At 28.7% G+C, this 21,687-nt stretch overlaps 1 protein-coding gene across 4 annotated transcripts in view; it reads left to right on the forward strand.

The window, feature by feature from the left end:
• Positions 1–365: 365 nt before the first annotated feature.
• Positions 366–21,687, forward strand: part of LOC121113874 (neurexin 1) — a 312,301-nt gene continuing 290,979 nt past the window's right edge. For all 4 annotated transcript variants that reach the window (XM_071886617.1, XM_071886619.1, XM_071886618.1 and 1 more), the window contains exon 1: positions 366–1,203. In XM_071886617.1, coding sequence (XP_071742718.1) covers positions 592–1,203 — 612 coding nt within the window. In that variant the 5' untranslated portion in view covers positions 366–591. The remainder of the gene's footprint in view (positions 1,204–21,687) is intronic.

Here is a 21,687-nt window from a genome sequence, read left to right on the forward strand (position 1 = left end):
CTGTTTACTATTATATGTACATAAATAGAAGGAGTAGAATGAGGTATTATTGTATAAACACTAAGGAAGGATTACTGGGTAGAGGAGGGTCCCTTCTTTTTTTATTGCTTTACCCACCAAAAAGAAACAGATAGACACAGAGTCATAGTAACTCATAATGCATGGCAGATATTCTATAAGTTTCTTCCCTTCTTATCATCTTTCTTAGAATACATACAAATTATATATATATATATACATGTGTGTGTTTTTGGAGAGCAAGAGAAAACTGTGGAACGGGAGAAAGCGACGCTAGTGTTTAAAAAAAAGTAAAATAAAATATCGCAAAAGGACTTCTTCTTCCTAAAGAAATAAAAAAAAAATTCAGTGTTATAGAATCCTTCTATCACGTTGAATGTAACAAATATAAAAGGAATTCAATTTAACATCTCTAATATATCCCGTGAAATAATGTTACTCGACTCAATCCTTTTGATTATTTAATCTTGTACCATTTAAAAAATAACCATTTAGTTTACTTCAGAGTTGGACTCTATTCTCTCAATTATTGAGTATTAATTTGTATATATATATATATACTATAGAGTAAGAATGAAGCTCTTTCATCTACTCTCCCTCATTACTCAAGGACTGTTTATCCTTGAATCAGACTCCTTTGTCCTCGAAGGATCCTCCACATCCTATGCACAATTCCGCAAATGGTATCCCACTGGCAAAAATTCCAGTATTAAATTCGAATATAAGTCCAAAAGTTCGAACGGCATTCTCCTATACATGGATGACGGTGGCTATCATGACTTTATCGAAATCAAACTTGTGAATGACTCTGTGAGAACAAGATATAATTTCGGAACGGGATCCCGTGTTCTATCTGTTCCCTACTCCAAGTTTAAGAAGGAGCCCTCTGAATGGATTTCGATTGAGTTTGCTAAAATTGATGATGGAACCACGGCACTTTGTGTGGATGGGGTCTATGCGGAAAGAGGGCTTTTTAGTCCGGAGATTAGTAGTAGTTTTGGAAATTATAGTCAAAACTCTCATGTCTATGTTGGAGGTCTTCCTTCTTGGTATTTGACAAAGTTAAGTAATTTGGCTTTGCCCAGTGTCGTCTACGAACCGCGGTTTCAAGGGGCTGTAAGGAATTTAGTTTATGGCGATGATCCCTCAGGCGTTCCAAAGAAGCAAGAAGTCATGGCTTATAAGGTAGGAACAATCATGTTTAATTAATTAATAACTGATTCCTCAAGTAATGAAAAAAATAAATCTTAAGTTATTTGTAAGCATAAATGAGAATATAAAACGCAATAATATTTCTATTGTGGCCATTGAGACTGATAATTATCTTGGGAAAGAGTTCCTATTGAAAACGTATCCTGTTAGTAGGTACAATGAAACCATAAAAATATATATTTGTTTCATTCAAGTAAATATAAAAGTGTGATGACACTAAGGAAGACATCCTTTGTAAAATATTAATACTTTTTAGACAAAAACTTCTATCTAACATTGTTGGCTCTTTCATATATTATCTTTTTAGATTATGAAATTTAAGTAAAATAACTGTTGAATCTCCTATTTAATTCCTTATTTATCTATGTACAATTGTTGAAATCACTCAATATAATGCCATTTTTGAGCCAATCAATAATTAATATATATATTGAATAAATTTCCATTAGAGTGTCTGTTTTCAGAGTAAGAATTTTTTAACCACAATAGGATAATTTTGACTGGAAGGCATAAGATAACCCATTTGACAAAATTTTAGATCCCCCATGCAATTTTTGGCTTGGTAATATCTCTAAAAGGGCAAAGATGTTGCAATTTTGTGCCCATTTCAAACCATGTGAGTTTTAAAGTTCTCAGCAAATATGGTAATTTTATGGTTGCGTAGATTATAATCTACTCCCAAAACCTTCAGTGCATTTTGACATCAATAATTATTTAATTATTGTTATAATGGTACTGATAATATATATCAAGAGCTTCAAGGACCACCATATTATAAATTTTGAAAGAATACTATGCAATACATTGATAACCTCTTTTATCCATGAATATTCTTAAGATATTCTATTTTTATAGAAATACTAAAGAAAAATGATTAATTTGTTCCATATATTTAAAGTTGGAATGTTACAGGACGTATCAAAATAGTTAATTTTGAATAAACAATTTTGAAACATTTTGAAAGCATGTAAGACATGTATTTTGTAGATAGCGTGTTATTGATTAACTTTTTTTTAAAAGAAATAATTAAAGTGCAGTGTATGATCCAAAATCAAGATAATTTTGTATCTCTACTTACTCTTGTTGGATTTGAGTATTACTCCCATTCGACAAAAAACCGACTTTATTCGAGCCAAAATTACTCAAACTCGTCCAAAGGATTTTTGAACTACTACACGTTACTTTAATTTTAATAAGCCTCTTTTTTTTAGATATAAAATCTTGAGACTCAATACATACATGTATTGTTTTCCCAATATTTACTCAGATTTTTAAAAATTTCACTTCTCAATCACATAATCTAGATGTACCGATACTGAACATATTCAAGCAGTTTGTACAGTAAAATTGTTTAAGTTAATTCACGAAAGTGTATGTGTAAATATCTTATAAGAGATTTATTTAGATACTGCAGAAAAAACACATGAAAAAACAAGGAATGCGGCGAAAAGAGGGAGATTATAGGGGCTCTTAAAAGAAATGTCTTCCTGATTCAAAGTTTATATATAGATTTCGGTGAATAGACAAGAATTTGTTAAGACTTGATTTCGATCAACAACATCAATGTTGAAAGGCTTTGTCCTGCCAGTTAATGTTTTAGTTCCTATACTACCCATCTTCAATAGGAGTCACTTAAAGAATAGCTCTGTGAGAGAAGATCAAACCTGTTTACTTATAATTAGTGATACAAATTGGGATCATTTTTTAACTCGACCGTTTTTTTGGAGTTGGCAACCTACATGGCGAATTTTCTTTTCTTAAGCTGTGGTCATTATTATTTAATTCCTGAGAGGGAACTTCATTTTGTACACAATACACATATATTAAAAACTGGATCGAACATTTGTGGGTGTTTATAAAAGAGGGAGAGTTATATTGCATGATTTGTTTCTGATTAAAAATTGTAATCCTTGTTGGACTCCGATTAGAATTGAGGATCAATATCGGAGTAATTCTTTGCCAATGTCCTTGTTACTTCCTTCTCTCCCTTCTCCTTGTCGCAGTTGTTTGTAGCTGATATAATTAAACACCTTGACTGCTAAGGGGCTCTCCTCCAAACATTATTCAATTTTGTCATAACTACCATGTTGATTTTCATTTTGTTTAGTAAAAAACTATATATAAGAGCCCCTTTCTTGTTAACAGATGAGTTTATATATTAAAAAGAAGAAATGGCTCCACATTTGATTTTTGATTTTATCATTAAATAATTGTGAAATATATCTTTTATCTTTTTATAAAATTCTACATACAAAGAAAAAAATTGATGACTCAATAATTAACTCCCTTTTACAATATACAAACTTACAAAAACAGAGGAATGGGCATCATACAATTTTCTAAGTACAAATGTAGGTTACATTACTGATTAAAAAGTTTTTATACACATTACATACTATTTATTGGTTTAGTTAATGTCACAATAAAAGTCTTTAAAAAATATGGATCACATTCAATGTGACTTAATTAAATGGAAAAAAGATTTATTTGTATTTTAGAGACAAAATAGACATGACATTTATTTTGTCTCTACAAATCTTGTAAACAAAAGTTCTAACGTATTATGTAGGAATTAATGGAATGTAGGAAACTCTATCTCATTTAAAAAAAAGTATTGCAATTGAATTACATGATTTCAGGAATGTTTTGTATGTTGGATACGTCAACATAAAAACTATATATAACAAAAAATCAAAAAAAGGAGGAAATTTCACCATTTTTTTTTCTTAATATATATATACATCCCAATGCTTCATTGATATATTTGAGTTAGTTATTGGCGTATTATTCAAATTTGTGGAATGAGATAAGATATCCAAGTATTAGAGCTATACATTAAGAATTGTACTTGATTGAAGAGACTAATATTAGCCCAGATATGACCTTTTAAATAAAATCTATTAGTTTATCATTTTTTTAATAGGATGCCCAATTTTGACACCTTTAAATGCAATTTACATATCCTAAAAAAATCATTCTAGCTTGCTTTTGTTTTGACGAGTGATATTAAACAACCCAAGCAATAAAAAAATAATAATTTATAAAGTTATTTATTATATTATATTATATAAGTTATTATATATATTATGTTAAGCGTTTCTACAAAAAAATAATAATAATTTTTCTGCAAAGAAATCTTTGAACATTGTATAAAAAAGTCTAAATTTGTATTCTTATAATTTTTACTTGATTTGCATATCACATATAATCTTCTTTCTTCGAAAAATGAGACTTAAAAAAGTGCTTTATTTAAATTGGTAGTTTGATAGTCAATTACATCATAAGAAAGTATCGTATAAAAATTATAATACCCCCATCCTAAACAAAAGTTTAAATTGGACGCAAAAATCGTTCCTGAAGTATTTTACCATTTCAACATTAAACCCAATATTTTAGAAATAAAAACTTTACTTGTCCTTTGTATTTGTTACATAAACTACCTATATTAAGCAGCAATGAGCTAATAGATACTTTTTCTACCATTATAGTTTATAATGGTGTATTCATATTCTAAATTATTAGTCTTTTCTCCATAGTTTCTATCGATTTATTCAAAAATAAGGACGACGTTGCCATTCAGTACCAAAAGCCATTCTTCTTTAGATTCATGAAGGAGTTTCCCCTATCAACAAAAAATTTAATTTGTGTAAATGGCCATGTGTTTTCGAATTTTTTTCCTAAAAAATTTAATTTTTCTTGAATAGTTGTGAATTAAAAAAAAAAATTAATAGGAAATTGTATATTTAAAATTTTTCTCCCAAAATTTTAATATTTGAAAATTAATTTTGGAATTTTTTTCCAAAAAATTCAAAAGCTATGCACCCCCCATCCAAAAAAAAAAATATATATTTATATAATTCTGTGGATACACCTGATAGCAAAATCGTATTTTTTAACTATTATTTAAAATATTTAAGAATTTCAATTAGCATCGGGAATTTTTACAGGAATTGTATTGGAGATATTATTGGAATTTTATTTGTCTCATCACTAATACATATATAGAATATCATTTTCTATTACGTTTTGTTAGCATAATTTCAGTAGTGTAACCATAAATTTGTATCAAAATACCTCATTTAAATGCATAAAAATATCCAAAGGTTTTTCCCCTTTAGAATATAAAGATAATAAACTCTTTTATTTATAAATAAAGAAGATTTTGAGTAGCATCATTAACTTTCAATCAGCACTGCATAATAAAAAAAAATGTTCGATGCATCTCCTTCATCCTTAATTTTTTATTGACCATTATCATCAACTCCTTTAATTTTGAGAGAGTATAAACAAAAAAAGATCAATTTGTGTATCTTGACGGCTTTCATCTTTTCCTCTTTTACCTAATTGGGGTTTTGTTTCTAACTTTGGTGAAATTGAAAAAAAACAAAAAAAAAAAACAAGATGTATAATAAAGTTCATTTAATAAAGAAATTTACTATTTTATTCGGACAACTTGGTTAATGAGTGGTCTGAATTTCTAATTTTTTGAAGTATAATAAAAATAAATTTAAATTATCATTATAAAATTACAAAAGAACCATGCGTACGTTTATCCTGTTAAATTACACTCATTATTGTACTCTTTTCCAATCACTTAATTTCTTAAAACAATGGGGGGCCCAGAATAAATAAGTGTCCCATTAACTTTAAAGTAATTAAATTTATTGTATTGGGCATAAAACTTTATTTACCCAAGTCAAAAATATCGCAACAAGGCTTTTGTGTGAATTTTTTTTTCAGAATAGACCCCAATAGTGCCACTCTATTTGAGTTCCATATCCAGAAATTATATTTTCTTCTTCAGGAATGACCCAGACGCGAACTTGCGCAAATTGAGTTTAAGAGTATAAATTTCCCGAGTGGGTTGTCCATGAGCTACATCGACTTTTACGTTTTCTGAAAAAAAAAATTGAGTTTGGGGCACACTACAAAAATGGGGCAATGCCTATTTGGAGGACTTTTGGCAACTCTCTTCATCTGATGTGAACTCCTTTGACTTTTCAATGTAGTTTGTGGTCAAAACGGAGGCTAATACGGTTTATATGATCAGCGTTTGTAAAATATTTGTAAAGATGCTTTGAGTACTAGCTCCAAGTCGGTGACAAGGCATCTCCACCATGTTGTTTAGAACAATGGGTAGTATATTATTGAATGATATATTAATAAATGAAAATAAAATATTAATCCTGTGATAAAATACAAATAATAAAAAATCTACAACAAGCCATAATCTTTAAAGTATTTAACTTTCTGGGTAGGGCTCAAAATTTGGACAAACCCTTTTGAAATCTGTTCCTTTTCCTTACGATAAATGTTTTATTATATGACAACAATAACACAGGGGAACAATTAGGGGGAGGGGGTAGCTAAATTTTGTACTAATGAATTAAAGACAATAATCCAATTTATCTATGAGTGCAAAATTCAAAACTAATCTCAATTCTTTTCTCAGTCATTTGAATTCTGAAATATCTGGGATTATAGTAATTAGGAACTATTGTCGTTCAGAGTCATTTGTACTCTTAAAACAATCCCCAAATAAAAATTAGGAATTGTAAAACTTATTTAAAAGTGTTTTTTATGATTAAAAAGTGTATTTTTAAATTATGTATCTTGTTTTAAACTCGATATATTTCCATTTTTAGGCTTAAAAATGATGAAAAACAATCTTCTTTTATGCCCTTATAACATATTTATAATATATCATGATGAGGAATATCATATCTATAAAAATATTCAATGTATAATTTAAAAAATATCTATATCCAAAATATACATCTCAAAGGATATTTGTAGTGATCTTATTTTTTATGGGGATGTACTAGCAAATAGTCAACATTATCATCATAATTGTTTTTCTTTTTTGGCATTAATGCCAATGTCATTACACTCATGCCTCGTAAATGGAAGATCGAAACAATCGAAAGAAGATATTTCGAACTTGATTATCTATCTCAAGAGATGTTCGAATTCGGATTCCGAATTCCACGATGGACGACCGGAGGAGAATACATCCGATAAAAATTACCGGACCTCATAAAGGAGTAAAGTGGATTCCTTTCTTTAGAATGAGATACGAGGATCGAAACAGTAAAATGATCCATTTACGATGAATAGATAATTTTAATATTCCAAAATGAGATTACTTAAAATATACAAAAATCCTTAGAGATGTTTATTTTTTAAGTAGATCTTTTTTGAATTATACATTGAATATGTTTCTATAATATAAGCTATGATATTCCTTATCACTATGTATTATGAATAATTTATAAGCATCTAAAAAAAGTGTCGTTTATCATCAGTTATCAGTCAAAGAACAAGATACAGAATCAATAAAAACCCCTTTTAAACATAAAAACACTTTTACATAAGTTATACTAATCCTACTTTTAATCTGGGGATTGTTTTAAGAGTAAAAAGTGTATCTTATTGATTCTGCACTCAAAGATAAATTCCTTTCTTGGCTTGAATTCATTTGTACAAAATGGTTGTTCCCATCTGTAATATAATAATTTATAATAAGGTATCTATTTAAAAAATATCGAACAAAACTTAATGGATAATTTCTTATTTTGAGGTGGAGTACCATCAAAAAATGGTTAAAGAAATGTATTTTCTTCCTGCCTTCTTTTGAACAATTACCCTTAATAATTTAATGATAAAAACAAGTTGTAGTAACATATATGTAATGCAATACAAAAAAACAGATTATTTAAATAGGTTTGTTATACCATATAGTATACCTACATATACCGAAAAAAAATAGCAATTAAGAAAACATAGCAAAATAAAAGTTTGTCTTAAAAGTTTTTCCATGTGTGAAGATTGATTATTATATACTTTTATACAATAGTATTTGTGTTTATAATGTTAAGGGATGAGTCTATAGTCATCCTATGGCACTAGAGATTTGCGTTATAGGTAGTCAAGTAGAGTAATGTGATCCCTAAAAAATAGCTGTATTGTATTTTAAGCTACTATTTTACCTAATTATCTGTCACTTATATCATACATCCAAGAGAGTAAAATATGTTTTGTTTAATCTCTGGATCAAATTAACCCACTTTTAATTTAAAAAACTACGAAATATAACTTTTATTTGAAAAAAGAAAATATTTCATAAATCTATTTATAAAGCAAGGTTTGTCTGTCTTTATGAATACATGAAAACGATTAACAAAATACAATGTATATAATGTACTCCGTGATGTATATCGTCCACATATTTAAATTTAAGGTCTAACAATGCAGTTGTATTAATGAAATATGGCACACGTGTGCATATAACATCGAAGGTGTATATAGGGTGCACATTATACAGTATTCTGTGATGTAAATCATATAATTATTTTTTATGTAAGAAAAATTCATGTTCATTTTTGGTATATTTTAAGATTGAAATTAAATATAACGGCTGAAATGTTAAAATTATTTTTGTTTTTATTAGTGAGCTCTCTAAAGACTAAAGTACTCATCTGTCATTCTAACATATTATTCTTTCATTCGTGAAGAAAGAACATATTTGAAACAACAGAAATATTGAGTAAGTACGTTGTGAGTGTGCTCATGAAAAACGGAGACTTAAACTGAGGATTTCTTAGGGAGTGATATTTTATATTTTTGAAGCAAATTTGCCTTTTAGCCGTCACTAATTACACTGGTCAATGCCGACTAGTACCGCAAGTATTAAAAAAATCTACATCAATAGCTTATAATTTCATAAATACCAATATCTTTAACGGATCAATTATAATTACTAATTTAAATATTGGTAATTTATAAAATATATTATCTGTAAAGAAGAAGACTGAAAATAAAAAATTACGTACTTTTAATTTTAAAACTACGAAAAATATATATTATGGATATTTTGACTACTTTAGATTTTTTTTTTCTTAAATAGACCTTAACATTGGATATAATAAAAAAATATCATTTGTATCATTAAACTTTTGTTAAAATTGACTTTCGTTCTGAGATTGCTTACAGATTATTTTTACCCAAAAAATTTTAACTAATATTTTTATCCTATAAAACATGTAGACATAGATCCTGATTAAGAACACTGTAATGAAAGAAACAGAAGATTTAGAGCTACAAAGATATATAAACTGCAATATTTGCGGACCTATGGGTTAAAAAAATTACTTTGATCAAACTAAAACAGAATCATGCGTATGCATAACTATAAAACCGCATAAGTTCAAAATAAGTAAAATTTTGGATAAATAAAGAAAAAAATGTTTTTGGTGATGAGGAAAAACATAAATGTGAAGTTGTTGAGGTTAAAAATTGAGTTGGACAGTAAAATGCTAAGATGTCTTTTATAAGGATTAATTCAAGATTAAGAATTCGACAACAGTCTATCCAAATAAAATTTTTATCAAAAAATACATCTCAAGACTTTATGTATCTACCTTTTTCATCATGTAAATTACTTATGATTTTTTTTAAACATAAGAATGCTGGGCCGAACTAAAAAGATGACTCATGGTCCACGAAGTATGTAAAAACCCATGAAGACATCTTTTCAACATTTTGTACAATCGCACCTCCAAATATTGAAATTTGTCATATTGGAAAGTTTTCGTAGATATGGACATAATTTAAAAGCCCAGTATGTGACTGTCGTTCAAGCTGTATTTAATTGTCAATCTAGACAGCCGTTGATAGATCTTGTAATGAGCAACATCTAATCTTAGGGAACCAAAGATAAGAATGTATTTTTCTTACTATGTTCTAACAAGATTTAATATATCTTATAGAAGAATATATACTTTGATGTGTATCGAAATATTTTATTTAATAATTGTACATTTAAAATTAATATGTATTTCAATGTAAAATTAGTTATTTATTTTATAATTGATCTCAAACTTCAAGTATCCACTTTATTTTATGGAATATTTAAAAAAAAGTCCCATTTTAACTCTAAAAACAACAAATGTGCATAAAGTATTAAGAATACACGAGGGTTAAGAATTTACGAATAAAAGTGGATAAATAAATAATTCTGAATTTCTTACTTCGCGTGTCTAACTTCTTTGGGATGATATTTTATTATTTTCTAAGTAAGTAACTTATATGGAATTAGTTATTTTTGAAGTTTTAGAGAATGTTTTATTGCCTTTTTATTATTTATCTGCCCCAGTAATGATTTATTAATTTAAGTATAATCTATCATCTTCTGTTTACAAACACTTGATATTTTTTCTCCAATTACTTCTCTAAACTATGAATTTACAGGAATAAAATATAATCAGTGTAAAAGTTTTTTTTCGTTTTTGATGCTTATTGGGATATATATATTATAATTATTAAGATCCGAGTAAATAAATTTTTATTTTTTGAAAATATCCATTTAAATGTTGGGTTAGACCATTAGAAGTACATACTCGTATTTAAATTTAAGCGTATGAAAACAAAAGGTTAATCTGTGTACATTTTTTTAATACAAAATGTGAAAAAAATCAATTGGGAAGAATTAGACCTCTACCAACTGATTTTGGGTGTTTCTAATAGATTAAAAAAAAGATAATGTTGTGATCTCATTCCTTATTAGACTTCTGAACGTCAATTGCCAGAGTATATATGATAATTTGTTAAGCAATTAAAAACTCCAGAATATTATATGAAGAATAGTCTTATAGTTGAAAAGAATTGGCTAGTTATTAACAAATTAATGCTCTGCCTTTTTTCTTCTTTATTTCCTTTAAGGAAAATTAACCAGATAGAATATGAATAATTTCGTGCTCTTGTTCCGTAGAAATTTTATGAATGCTAAAAGGTTGAAAACGTATTAGCTATTGTTAAGGTATGAACAATTATCTTTTTTTTTTAATTAAGAATTGTTTTGGAGTTGAAAGAATTGATTAATTACCAAAATTATTTATGGTGTTTTCCCCCTACCTTTTTATATGAAAGGCTTACATATAATAAGGAAAGTTAATTGATAAAATCAACCATTTTTGCAACTATTTAATTATACTATTCTACTTCTCATCAACGTAAAAAAAAAAAAATTACAAGATTTATTTTAATTAATATTTTTTGTAGCGGTTGTTATTTCTGAGAAATTCTTACATATAAATATATGTTTCATTTAATTCAGCCTTAATATAACTGTAAATTGAGTTAATGAGTAAGGGGACTCCCCCTTACTCATTAACTCAGATATTCTTAGAGTAATATTTCATAATCTAAATTATTTTATAATTTTTTTTATTTGAATGCACTAGCATGAATCATTAATTAAAAATATGTATTTTCTTAATGTACAAACATTTGACTTAATATCATTAACATATTCATATCAGCATGTTTGCAGAAGCCCTTGACGACGACCACCCACATACTGTATATACAAAGTTGTTGTAACGAAAATAATAAGTCCTAAACGTTATGAATTTGTTTTAAATTTTTTGGCATAATTTGCAGAAACATAAAATATTTATGCAAAAAAATAAATATTTTAGAGGGAGGGAGTAATCAAGTAAACACTAATGGTTAGTGCAATACGCATTTGTGTTTTAGTGATACTAATATTTTAGTCCCAGTTTCAAACTTTTGTTACTAGTTTGCACATTTCAATATTTATCTACTAAAACTTAAATGTCGTCAATTCCGTTGAAGGGCACTTTTTGGGGTGGCTTGAGCCTCACGAAAAGATTTTGAAATTAATACAACCTCTTTTTCCTTCTCTCTTTCTGTCTCTCTCTCTCCTTTTCTCTGTATATTCCATCTTCTCTTCTCCCTTTGTCTCTTCCTACATCCCTCTCTCTGCCTCTTTTCTTCTACTTTCATTCTTTGTTTATATTCCCCTCAATTAAGCCCTTAACCAGGGGCATCATCTACTAGTATAAATATGAAATAAACCTATTTTTGTAAGTAATTATGTAACGTTGTTAATAATCCTTGGTGCTAAGCCCCTCCTGATCAAAGCTATCAACGCCATTGAATGTAGTGATGTGCAAATCAAATCTCCTTACAAGCACATAACAATAATTTTTGATGGAGGTGTGGGGAAAAAAGTGGGGCTGGCTCAGAAATTTTGATTACAGTATAAATAACTTTTTATTCATTTTTGTTTTTGGTTTTATACAGTCAAACTTTCAGCTCCAAAACTTTTAGGGATTGTATGAGACTGCAATAACTAGTTGTATACCAATTTGACTATAGTTTTGTTTTAGATCCGTGAGTACAGCGGTACATCAATAGTAGCGGGGTATAGAACAGCACTAATATCAATGTATTTGTAGGTATAAACGATACTGCTCTATCATTTTTGTCATAACGTATACAACTGTATAATATGTACGTACATAAATACTACTTTGAAAAAGAATATATATATATCGTTGCAGTAAAACTCGATTTTATGGTCAAAAGCTATTTTAATTATTATCAAAGCTCTGCGCAAGAAAAAAATAACTACAAAACTTCTTAATCATAAATCTTTTTCCTTTATTTTTTGTTGTTTTTGCATAAATGTATGTATGTTTTCTCCCTACATTTTAGAAAGTTCATATCTCTAATGAATGCTTTATTTTTCATAAAAAATACACATAAGAAATACAAAATTGCCTATATTTTGCATTGATTACATTGCATAAATTAAAAAGAAATTGAAACTTTCAACTGGATAGTACTATAAAGAAATATCCGTTTGCAGTGTTAAAAAAGAGTCGTTTATTGTTCCTTAGATTTATGTTAATGTACACCAACATCCCTGAACTTTTCAATAAAACCTTAGAAAAAGCAAAAAAACAAGGCTACAAGAATATTAATGCAATTAATTATTGCGTTACATTTATTCAAGAAAGCTTTCAAAAATGTATGTAATATAAAGCTGAAGACTGCATAATGCATATACTATATATACTTGAATCAAATAACTAAATCTAATATATTTTGTAATAAAATAACATTAAAAATATTTTTATTATATTATTATATACGAAAAACCCAACATTTAATACAATTTCTACAAATTCAAACTATATTTATACATATTTTATAAATATTTTTCTCCATTACTTCCCACTTACTTTATTCTTCATTTATAGTGACCTGCGTCACGCGCATTCTGTAAGTCCATGTCTGGTAATTTGACTCTTAAAAAGAGTGACAAAAGTAAGAATATTATCAATTATTCGCTGCTCAAAAATGTATCATTATTTTCCAAATGAAAATGAGAAGTCGGTACTCAACACAATCACCAATTGTTTCCCAATACAAAGTCCTCTCCATGGTTCCCTACACTTCAACTCAAGTTTGTATTTCATGTACTTGAAGCATTTAATTTTCTTATTTAATGTGCATACAAATACGTTAAAGGATTAAGACTTTATGTTGATTTACTCAAGTCGTTGAAATAATTAATAATAGAGCATGGTATGAAAATTTGCTATAATCCCTTTTTCTTGAATATTACAAAAGATATAGCCACAAAATTTACATTATAATTTCTTCATATAATGTAAATTCTTGAGGAAAAAAAATCAACTTTTTTGTTAACTTTATATAAAATCAAATTTTGAAGACTGAAGTAATTTTTAGAGAAGCAATATTTTTAAAATAATAGAGTCATTTTCTGGACTGCATATTATTTTGAAATAGGTTTAATTAGTGTTGTGTCAATCCTTACTGATTAGGTATAATTCAATCCAGTCTTTGGGCCGTTCCTATCGGTCCTTGGGTTAGGATTTTCAGAACTAAAACTGATTGGAAAAGAAGAAATAAAGTTGAGTGACGTTATCAATGACCAAACTTTTTAAGTTTTAGAACTGAAATGGACTGGACTCAGATAGAACTCGACGGGACTGCAGTCTTCAGTACAAAATAAGGACTGACGTACAAACACTATTTGTAATAATGAATCTATTTGACATAGAATATACTGGAAGTTTATAATTCAATACCTCAAAAGGTTAAGTTATTTATTTATCAATAAATATTATTTTGTGCAAAACTTTCAACACACACTTGATAAATTATATCGGGCTATTTTACTTGTCTGTTGCTACAGAGACAGATAAAACATTTGACATGTCGTATTAACATTCAAGACCAGTATAATTTCTAAATAAATTCAGATAATAGGAGGTATATGCAGTTTTTTGGCATGTCTGACGCAAACCAACTGAGGGTAATTGAGCCAGAAATAAAAAATAATGTTAATCTGTCCTTGGTCTCTCCTACGAGGTAGTAAACTATATTTTCTAGACATATTTTTGCGTGTGTTACAAAGCACCTAGGATTTTACTCATATTATATACAGCTGCATATGCTCAAGTATGACGTTATTTTTTGTTTTGGAGCATGTAAGAAGAGTTTGATGTGAGTAAAAAAAAAAAGGCATCAATCAACGAAGTATTCATTCTACAATCGTAGTGTCTTTTTTGCTATCTACGCCAGACAAGTCTATTTAGAGATTGTGAACTTTCTAAACCTGGACAAGTTCTTTGCCAAGAGAGTCAGAAATGAACAAGAAGAGTGTGGAGGGGATTAGGACTCTACTCCATGTCACACTGTAAAGACAATGTTGACTTGGTTGTTACATATACAGACATCCAAATATTTTTACTTATCAAATCTGACATGATTTCCAGGATCCGAGAGGAATTACAGAATCTGCCAAAGGAGCCTATCATCAAGACTTGCACCCCTTTCCGAGATTGAGTTGAATCCGTTATTAACGTCAAATGCAATTATATTAAATAATAATATTTTTATTATTAAGCTTTCTTTTGGCATTATTTCATATATAAGAATATTTAAAAAAGAAAAAAATAAACAAAAAAAAAAATGTTAAGTCCCCAAAATCGAGAACAAGTCCCCGCTTCTAAAACTAAATACATTACTACATACATATTTACTCAATAAACCTATGTATATTGTATGGAGCTAAGTTTATTGGATAATATGGTATATTATCTTCTAATATTTTTGTCATCTAGCTACAAAATATAAATCTAGAGCAACAATACTTGAGGTAAATGCATCTTTTGTCTTCTTATATGTTTATACAATGTGTGCCAGATTTATTACATTCTATCAAACCCCACCAGATATTAACCTTTCATAACATTATTTTTTAAAAGAAAACTGAACAAAATATTTTGCATCTCGTTGCATTTAATGTTATTTCTACAAAAACAACATTAACAATAGTGTTTGTGTAGTGTAGAAACACCAAACAACAATAGATTTATATTGATAATTATATTTATAAATTCTGCATTAATATCTCCAAAATAATTATTTTTATGGATCAATTATTGAGAATAGGATGTATTATTAAATGTACATGATAGGGGATTTAAAATCCCGATAGATTAAAAGTAATGTATATTACAACTTATTTTCCGATATTAATTCAGTAATTTACAAATCTTTTGTTCTTACATGTAGGCTAAGGCGGCCCTTAATTTTAAATTTGAGAAATGTTAAGTTGGGAGGGTTGGAAATTTTTTTTTTTCAGGGAAATTACATTATATATAAATTTTGAACGGTTTTGAAAAATATTTAGAGGTAGCTTAACGGGTCCAAAGTTTTGAAATTTTACATTTTTTTTCAAAAAAGTGTATAGATCTAAATTCTAACTAAACCTTTGGTGTTACAGCAAACTTTATAACACAAAAAATTTAGTTAAATAAATTTACAACCACAAATATTTAATAATTTTTTTCCTAATATTTGGATCTTATTGGTCAAAAAGTGCACAGATTCCCATTACTTGCATTGTTTTCTATATGTTTATCTGTCTGCTCGTAAAAAAAAGTATGATCCATATTTACAATTCTAAAAATCATTAACAATAGTCCATTTACTTCTTGAAGTAGACAAAAAAGGTTAAATTACCATAAAATTTAACTTTTTTTCTCCTTTTTTCGATACAAAAACCTTCATGACCTAAATTAATATATATCCAAAATCTTCGTAGTAGTTGTAATTAAAAACTATCATGGGTTAGTTTTAGTTTACATTTATCATTTTAAAGCAAGATTATCATGAGGTAAGCTTAAGGAATAATTCAACGTTAAGCAAATATTATTATACTTTTTTTAAATGATAAAACTTTCATACATTTCCAAATTCATCTAAAGTTTGAATTTAACGTAATACATTTCTTGTAATTATATTACAGATATGTTTTTACATCTAAACTTTAAAAGAGTATTGTTGCTGAAATGAAGAACATAGAATGAATTGAAGCTGCGATTCATCAGATGTTAGTCAACCCCAATATTCTTTAATGAGACCGACTCCACGCTCAGCAGGATTATTAACAACTTTTAAATAAATGATAGTATAAAGAGCTTGTCGGTAGTCATCAGGATCAATCCATAAGTCCAAATCTTCTTAAGAAATTTCTCTTGGAAGTAGAGACATTGAAACAGTTTCTTTGATTTTTCTGTTACAAAATCTGCCAATGTTTTTTTTAAAATTCATTTGAGAGTGAAGAATGGTCTTTCTGCAATTTTCTATCTCAAATTTTCTGTAGTCTCTATTATAAGTCTTTTTGATTCTGAGCTTAATGCACTGTCAAATAGAGCTTATCCAACTCTTTCCTCAGACAAGTACCATAAATGCTTGAGTAATTTTTTTTATGCTTAGATTCTAAATGTCTGAATTAATGGAGGGATATTGAGAGAGGGATTTTATTAAATTCAAGTCTGTATTAGGTACACTTAAGGCTTGAGAAGCAGACATCCAGGCTCGAAGATATACTTTCACTATCAACAAACAAATACTGTGCAATTCCCATTCCTCTATGTTTGTCAATTTGAATTGTTATTGAAACTTCCTAATTTTTAAGCAGTATTTGATAGCCATTGAGCGTGGTGTGTGACAGCCAGATAATATAAATTTTACACCTCCAGCATGCACATTACCAACGAATATAATTACCAGGTTAAGGAATTCTTTTATTCCCTTGTCGAGGAAGATTTGTTTCCATAAATGTTTTCTCACAAGGGTGGTCTCTTGAAGCACATCTTCTACAAGAATAGATATTTCACAATCTTCAATTCCAGTATCATACTGATAAGTATGAATGGATGGCCATTATTCTTGAAATCTTTGGAACATCAGGAGAAGTCTTAGGTCCCAAAGATGACTTTATGCTATGATATAATTAATTCCATATTATGTTGTCTACATGCTAGATGTAAAAGTTTTTTTTTTCTAGTTTTTTCTGTAGAAGAACGCAATAGCAGAACTACTTGCATTTGAATTGGTTGTGTCAAAGCACATTCCTTAAATTTGATCATGTATTTTTTGTCATGAAAAATTTGAACTAAGTAGCAGTGTTCAGAAATGTACTCTTAGTTTAAAATAAAATAAAGTTTATTTACTTTACTTCTTGATTAAGATTTGGCTATTACTACTTTTTAGATTGTAAAAGTAAAGTAAAAAAAAGTCAACGTCCTTGCAATGAGGATTTCATAATACTCATTCCCGAATTATTAAATGGATTTATGTAATAAAGTCTTTTTATTCGAAAAAAGGTCCGTAATAGGATGGAAAAGGGTCAAATTTATCATAGGATTAACTGATTTTACTATTTTGAGTAATAAATTAACTGATTTTACTATTTTGAGTAATAAACTAACTGATTGTACTATTTTGAGTAATAAATTAACAATTCCTAAGAATTTTGGACTCATAAAGGGTTAATTTTGGATGTCATTGCTTTAAAAGAGCATCAGATGGACATACTGCAAAAAATGTAACTTATGGTAGTCTTTATTGAGAAAAAAATATATTTTCGTTAGCCAATTTATTTTGCTAGATTTCTATTATAATAAGATTCGTCGAAACACAATGTGTTTAGATGATATTTAGTTAAAAAATGTTAAGATTTCAAAACTTTGGAGCTGTCAAACAACTTCTAAATAGTTTTTAAAACTGTTCAAAATGGCGACCCTCGCAGCTCCACATTTCTCAAATTTAAACTATAAGCTCCATAGTGAAATCAATCACTCAACCAACAACCTCCAGCTTTAACCACAGCCTATAAGATGACATAATCTGGTACGAGATGCACCAGATGAGCAAATTTGCATTAAATAGATCTCAGGATTGATAAGATATTGAGCTCTAATTTTTTTCTGGATTGAAAATGTCCACCAATTATTATATGTAGACCTTAACTTAAAATATAAAAAGTGCGCCATAACTCCGAAACAAATAACTATTTAATTGATATAGACACTAAATTGGTCATATATAGCCAAAGTATGACCCTAATGGAGGTAAATGAAACGTATAAGAACCTTTAGGTACATTAATTGCAATTGGGAGTCAGCTATACCAACATATTTGACTGGTTGAGAGATGGGATAAGACACTTTGAGGCCAGTAAGCTGAGTGTCTTCCACATATAGGTAGGTCTAAGAATAATCTCATCCCTTGTCTAAAGAACCACTCACCTACGCAAGATGCAGGTTTACTGATATAAAGGGGTGTGACCTCCTGATAACGAGATTAGTAAGAGAGTGGGTAGGACTGTCTCACGTTACTTCAAAAGAGTTTTCCATCATGCTCAGGTATCTGATGGAAGGTTGGGGGCTGAAGAAGCTCCTTATCTCCAGCCAAACCCTAGCCAATGTTAGAACTGTTCACGAAAGGACAGCAAAGACAAAACTATTATGGAGTTCTGCAGATAAAACATACTTATGTTGGAGTTAAAGAAGGTCCAGATAGGAGGGGGGTTATCATGCTTCTTCAGTGACCAGACTCTCGAGTTGGGACTATAGTCAAGTCAGCACGGAAATAGAGGCTTCTCTTTCTTACTGACACGGCATATGAATATTTCCGACAATAAATTTGCCCCTGCTGAGCGAATAATGGAAGGGTACGTCAGCACTATAGCAAAGTAGTCTAGATTCATGACAGTGGTAGAGGGAAATAAATACAGGTTATTCCCGGAAATAGTAAAAAACCCTTGCTCATATCTTCCAGAAATGTCAAAATTACAAAATACTTGGATAAAAAGACAGAATGTTATTCAAAGAATGATCGTGAGCTCCCTGAGTCAGAAAGAAATAAAAACCCAGGAAGTTAACGTTGTGCCATATGAGGGATCGTGCTTGAAGGCCGATATTATAATTTTTGAGGGTGGTAAGGTCTACGGTGCGGATCCGATAATTGTGTCGTATGCGGGTCAACTTGCAGATCGAGAAAAGAGATAATTACAGGACGGACGAGTTTAAAAAATCAATGATTGCACATATTGAATTTGATGACAAGTATATTTTATTTCGTTTTAGCTCTAACCTAGCACACAGCTGTATCTGTGGTAGGCAAAGGAGTAACAATAGTTTACTTACTTTTAGATGACGCATATTCAAATAGAAAGTCTCCACAACCTCCAACTGTCCTTATGGACTGGAACAAAAGACAATCATATAGTTTCCTCCCTTTTCCCCGTATTCAATATACGGGTAAAGAAGGGAGATAGATAACAAGCTACTAAAATAATATACGATAAACCCAAAGGGGTATTATATTGAAGTTACAAAATATTTTTTATTTTATTTAAAAAATAAATATAAAATAAACTATTATAAAATTTGAGACGAAAAAATCCAACTACAATTTTCTTGCTCACCCTTTATAGTTTAGTTCCTAATCAAATTGTCTAAATACAAGTATTTTTAACTTGACACACCCAAAATTTTATGAAATTTAGTATACATGTACATTTTTCAAAGTCTAAATATTAATTTCTTTGGAATCAAATAATTGGTTCCTGAGATACAGAGCCCTTTATTTTTGCAATTTTAACAATAACGATGTTGTACATCAAATTTCCATTCTACATATTTCCTGGACCTGATGCTTCATGTTTAAGTAACAAAGTGTTTCTGAAGAGTGGACACATGTGAAAAAAGTATGTTTACTAATTTATTTTTATATGAGCTCCATTTTTAGAATCCATTTTTGATATTTACAATTAATAATAAAATTAATATGAGGGATTCAATTATAAGGAAATTGTTAAAAAACAATGAACGTATTTGATTTAGACAATGATTAACATTGACTCAATTCGTGCAATATATAATTTAAAGAACAAATGAAGGAGAAAGAAAGAAAGAAATAAGGACTGGGTTATGTTTGTTGATATACAAAATATATATATGTATTATAGTGGATACTATTTTTGAAAATAAATAGTATGAAGTTGCCCATTTTAAATTTGAATATGACATGTATAAGGATTAAGAAAATAGTTTTGCCTTAATTCTAAGCGTTTCCAAAACTTGTCACGATCATATTAAAGTTTTTGACTAGTTTATGTATCAGGTTGTGATAACATATTATTTTTAGATGTACATAACATAAAATATGTTCTTATATTTAAAAATTCAAAGAACATATACAGTCAACCAGAAAATTTGATACTTCACTCACTATTAAAAATTCAATCATAAACTTTGGAAATGTCTCAAAAAAAAAATAAAAAAAAATTCACCTCAAGGCTTAAATGGATAGAAATAGGATTAGTGACCGAAGCTTTCAGGTATCATTGGTTATTTGGTGATAAATGATACCTTTTCACAGCGACTAATTTGCCTTTTCATATACACATAGTTAATATAATTCGAGTCATTTAAATTAATATGATAGGTCTATTCAAAGAGAATCCCTTTTTTCCCCAATAAATGACATTAGCAATATATATCTTGCGTTTTAATATGGCAATCGGTTTACGCGAGATTTTGTTACACAGATAAAATTTTGTACTAAAAAAACTTAAAAGACAGTTTTTACATTGTCTTACTTTATCTTTCTTGAGAGTGAGTCAAAGATGGCCACGAACATTTAGAAAATACGCCATATTTTACAGTTTTTCTATAATAAAGTCGAAAACGCAAGCCGGGCATTTCAATATGTGAATATTTTGTTGATGCTATGATACTATATCAGCTAATTAAGGTAATGTAGGTTTCATTGAATCTGTTTTGGCAATGTTGATGTCAAAGATGAACCACTTTCTGGAGGGCCAATGGTCGAAAATTTGAGTAAAATATGTAAGACAAATCATTTAGCCCAATATTCATGTAAGCACAGCTTTAATTGCATTGGAGATAAACATTTATGGAAGAAAAAAATTAATTTAATAAACCCATTAGAAATAATAGATTCATCTTTACTAGACCTTATTAATATAAGCCCCTTACTAAAATCAGCCAAACTCTTAAATATGGCCGTTACGAGTTTCGGAAAGAGTGAAGGCAAAACTATTTTTGTTATTAAAATTGCTACATTAATATTTTAAATAGGCATTTTCCTACTATTTATTTTCAAAATTAGTCACCACTCTAATATATATATATATATAACTGACCATTTTATAGTTCCTTTTCAGCTATGTACGCATGTATTTATGTACATTATATATACATGAGTTAGATTGTTTAATTTGTAGAAAATTAATTAAAA

Source organism: Lepeophtheirus salmonis, chromosome 2, assembly GCF_016086655.4.
Source record: "Lepeophtheirus salmonis chromosome 2, UVic_Lsal_1.4, whole genome shotgun sequence".
Taxonomy (NCBI): Eukaryota; Metazoa; Arthropoda; class Copepoda; order Siphonostomatoida; family Caligidae; genus Lepeophtheirus; species Lepeophtheirus salmonis.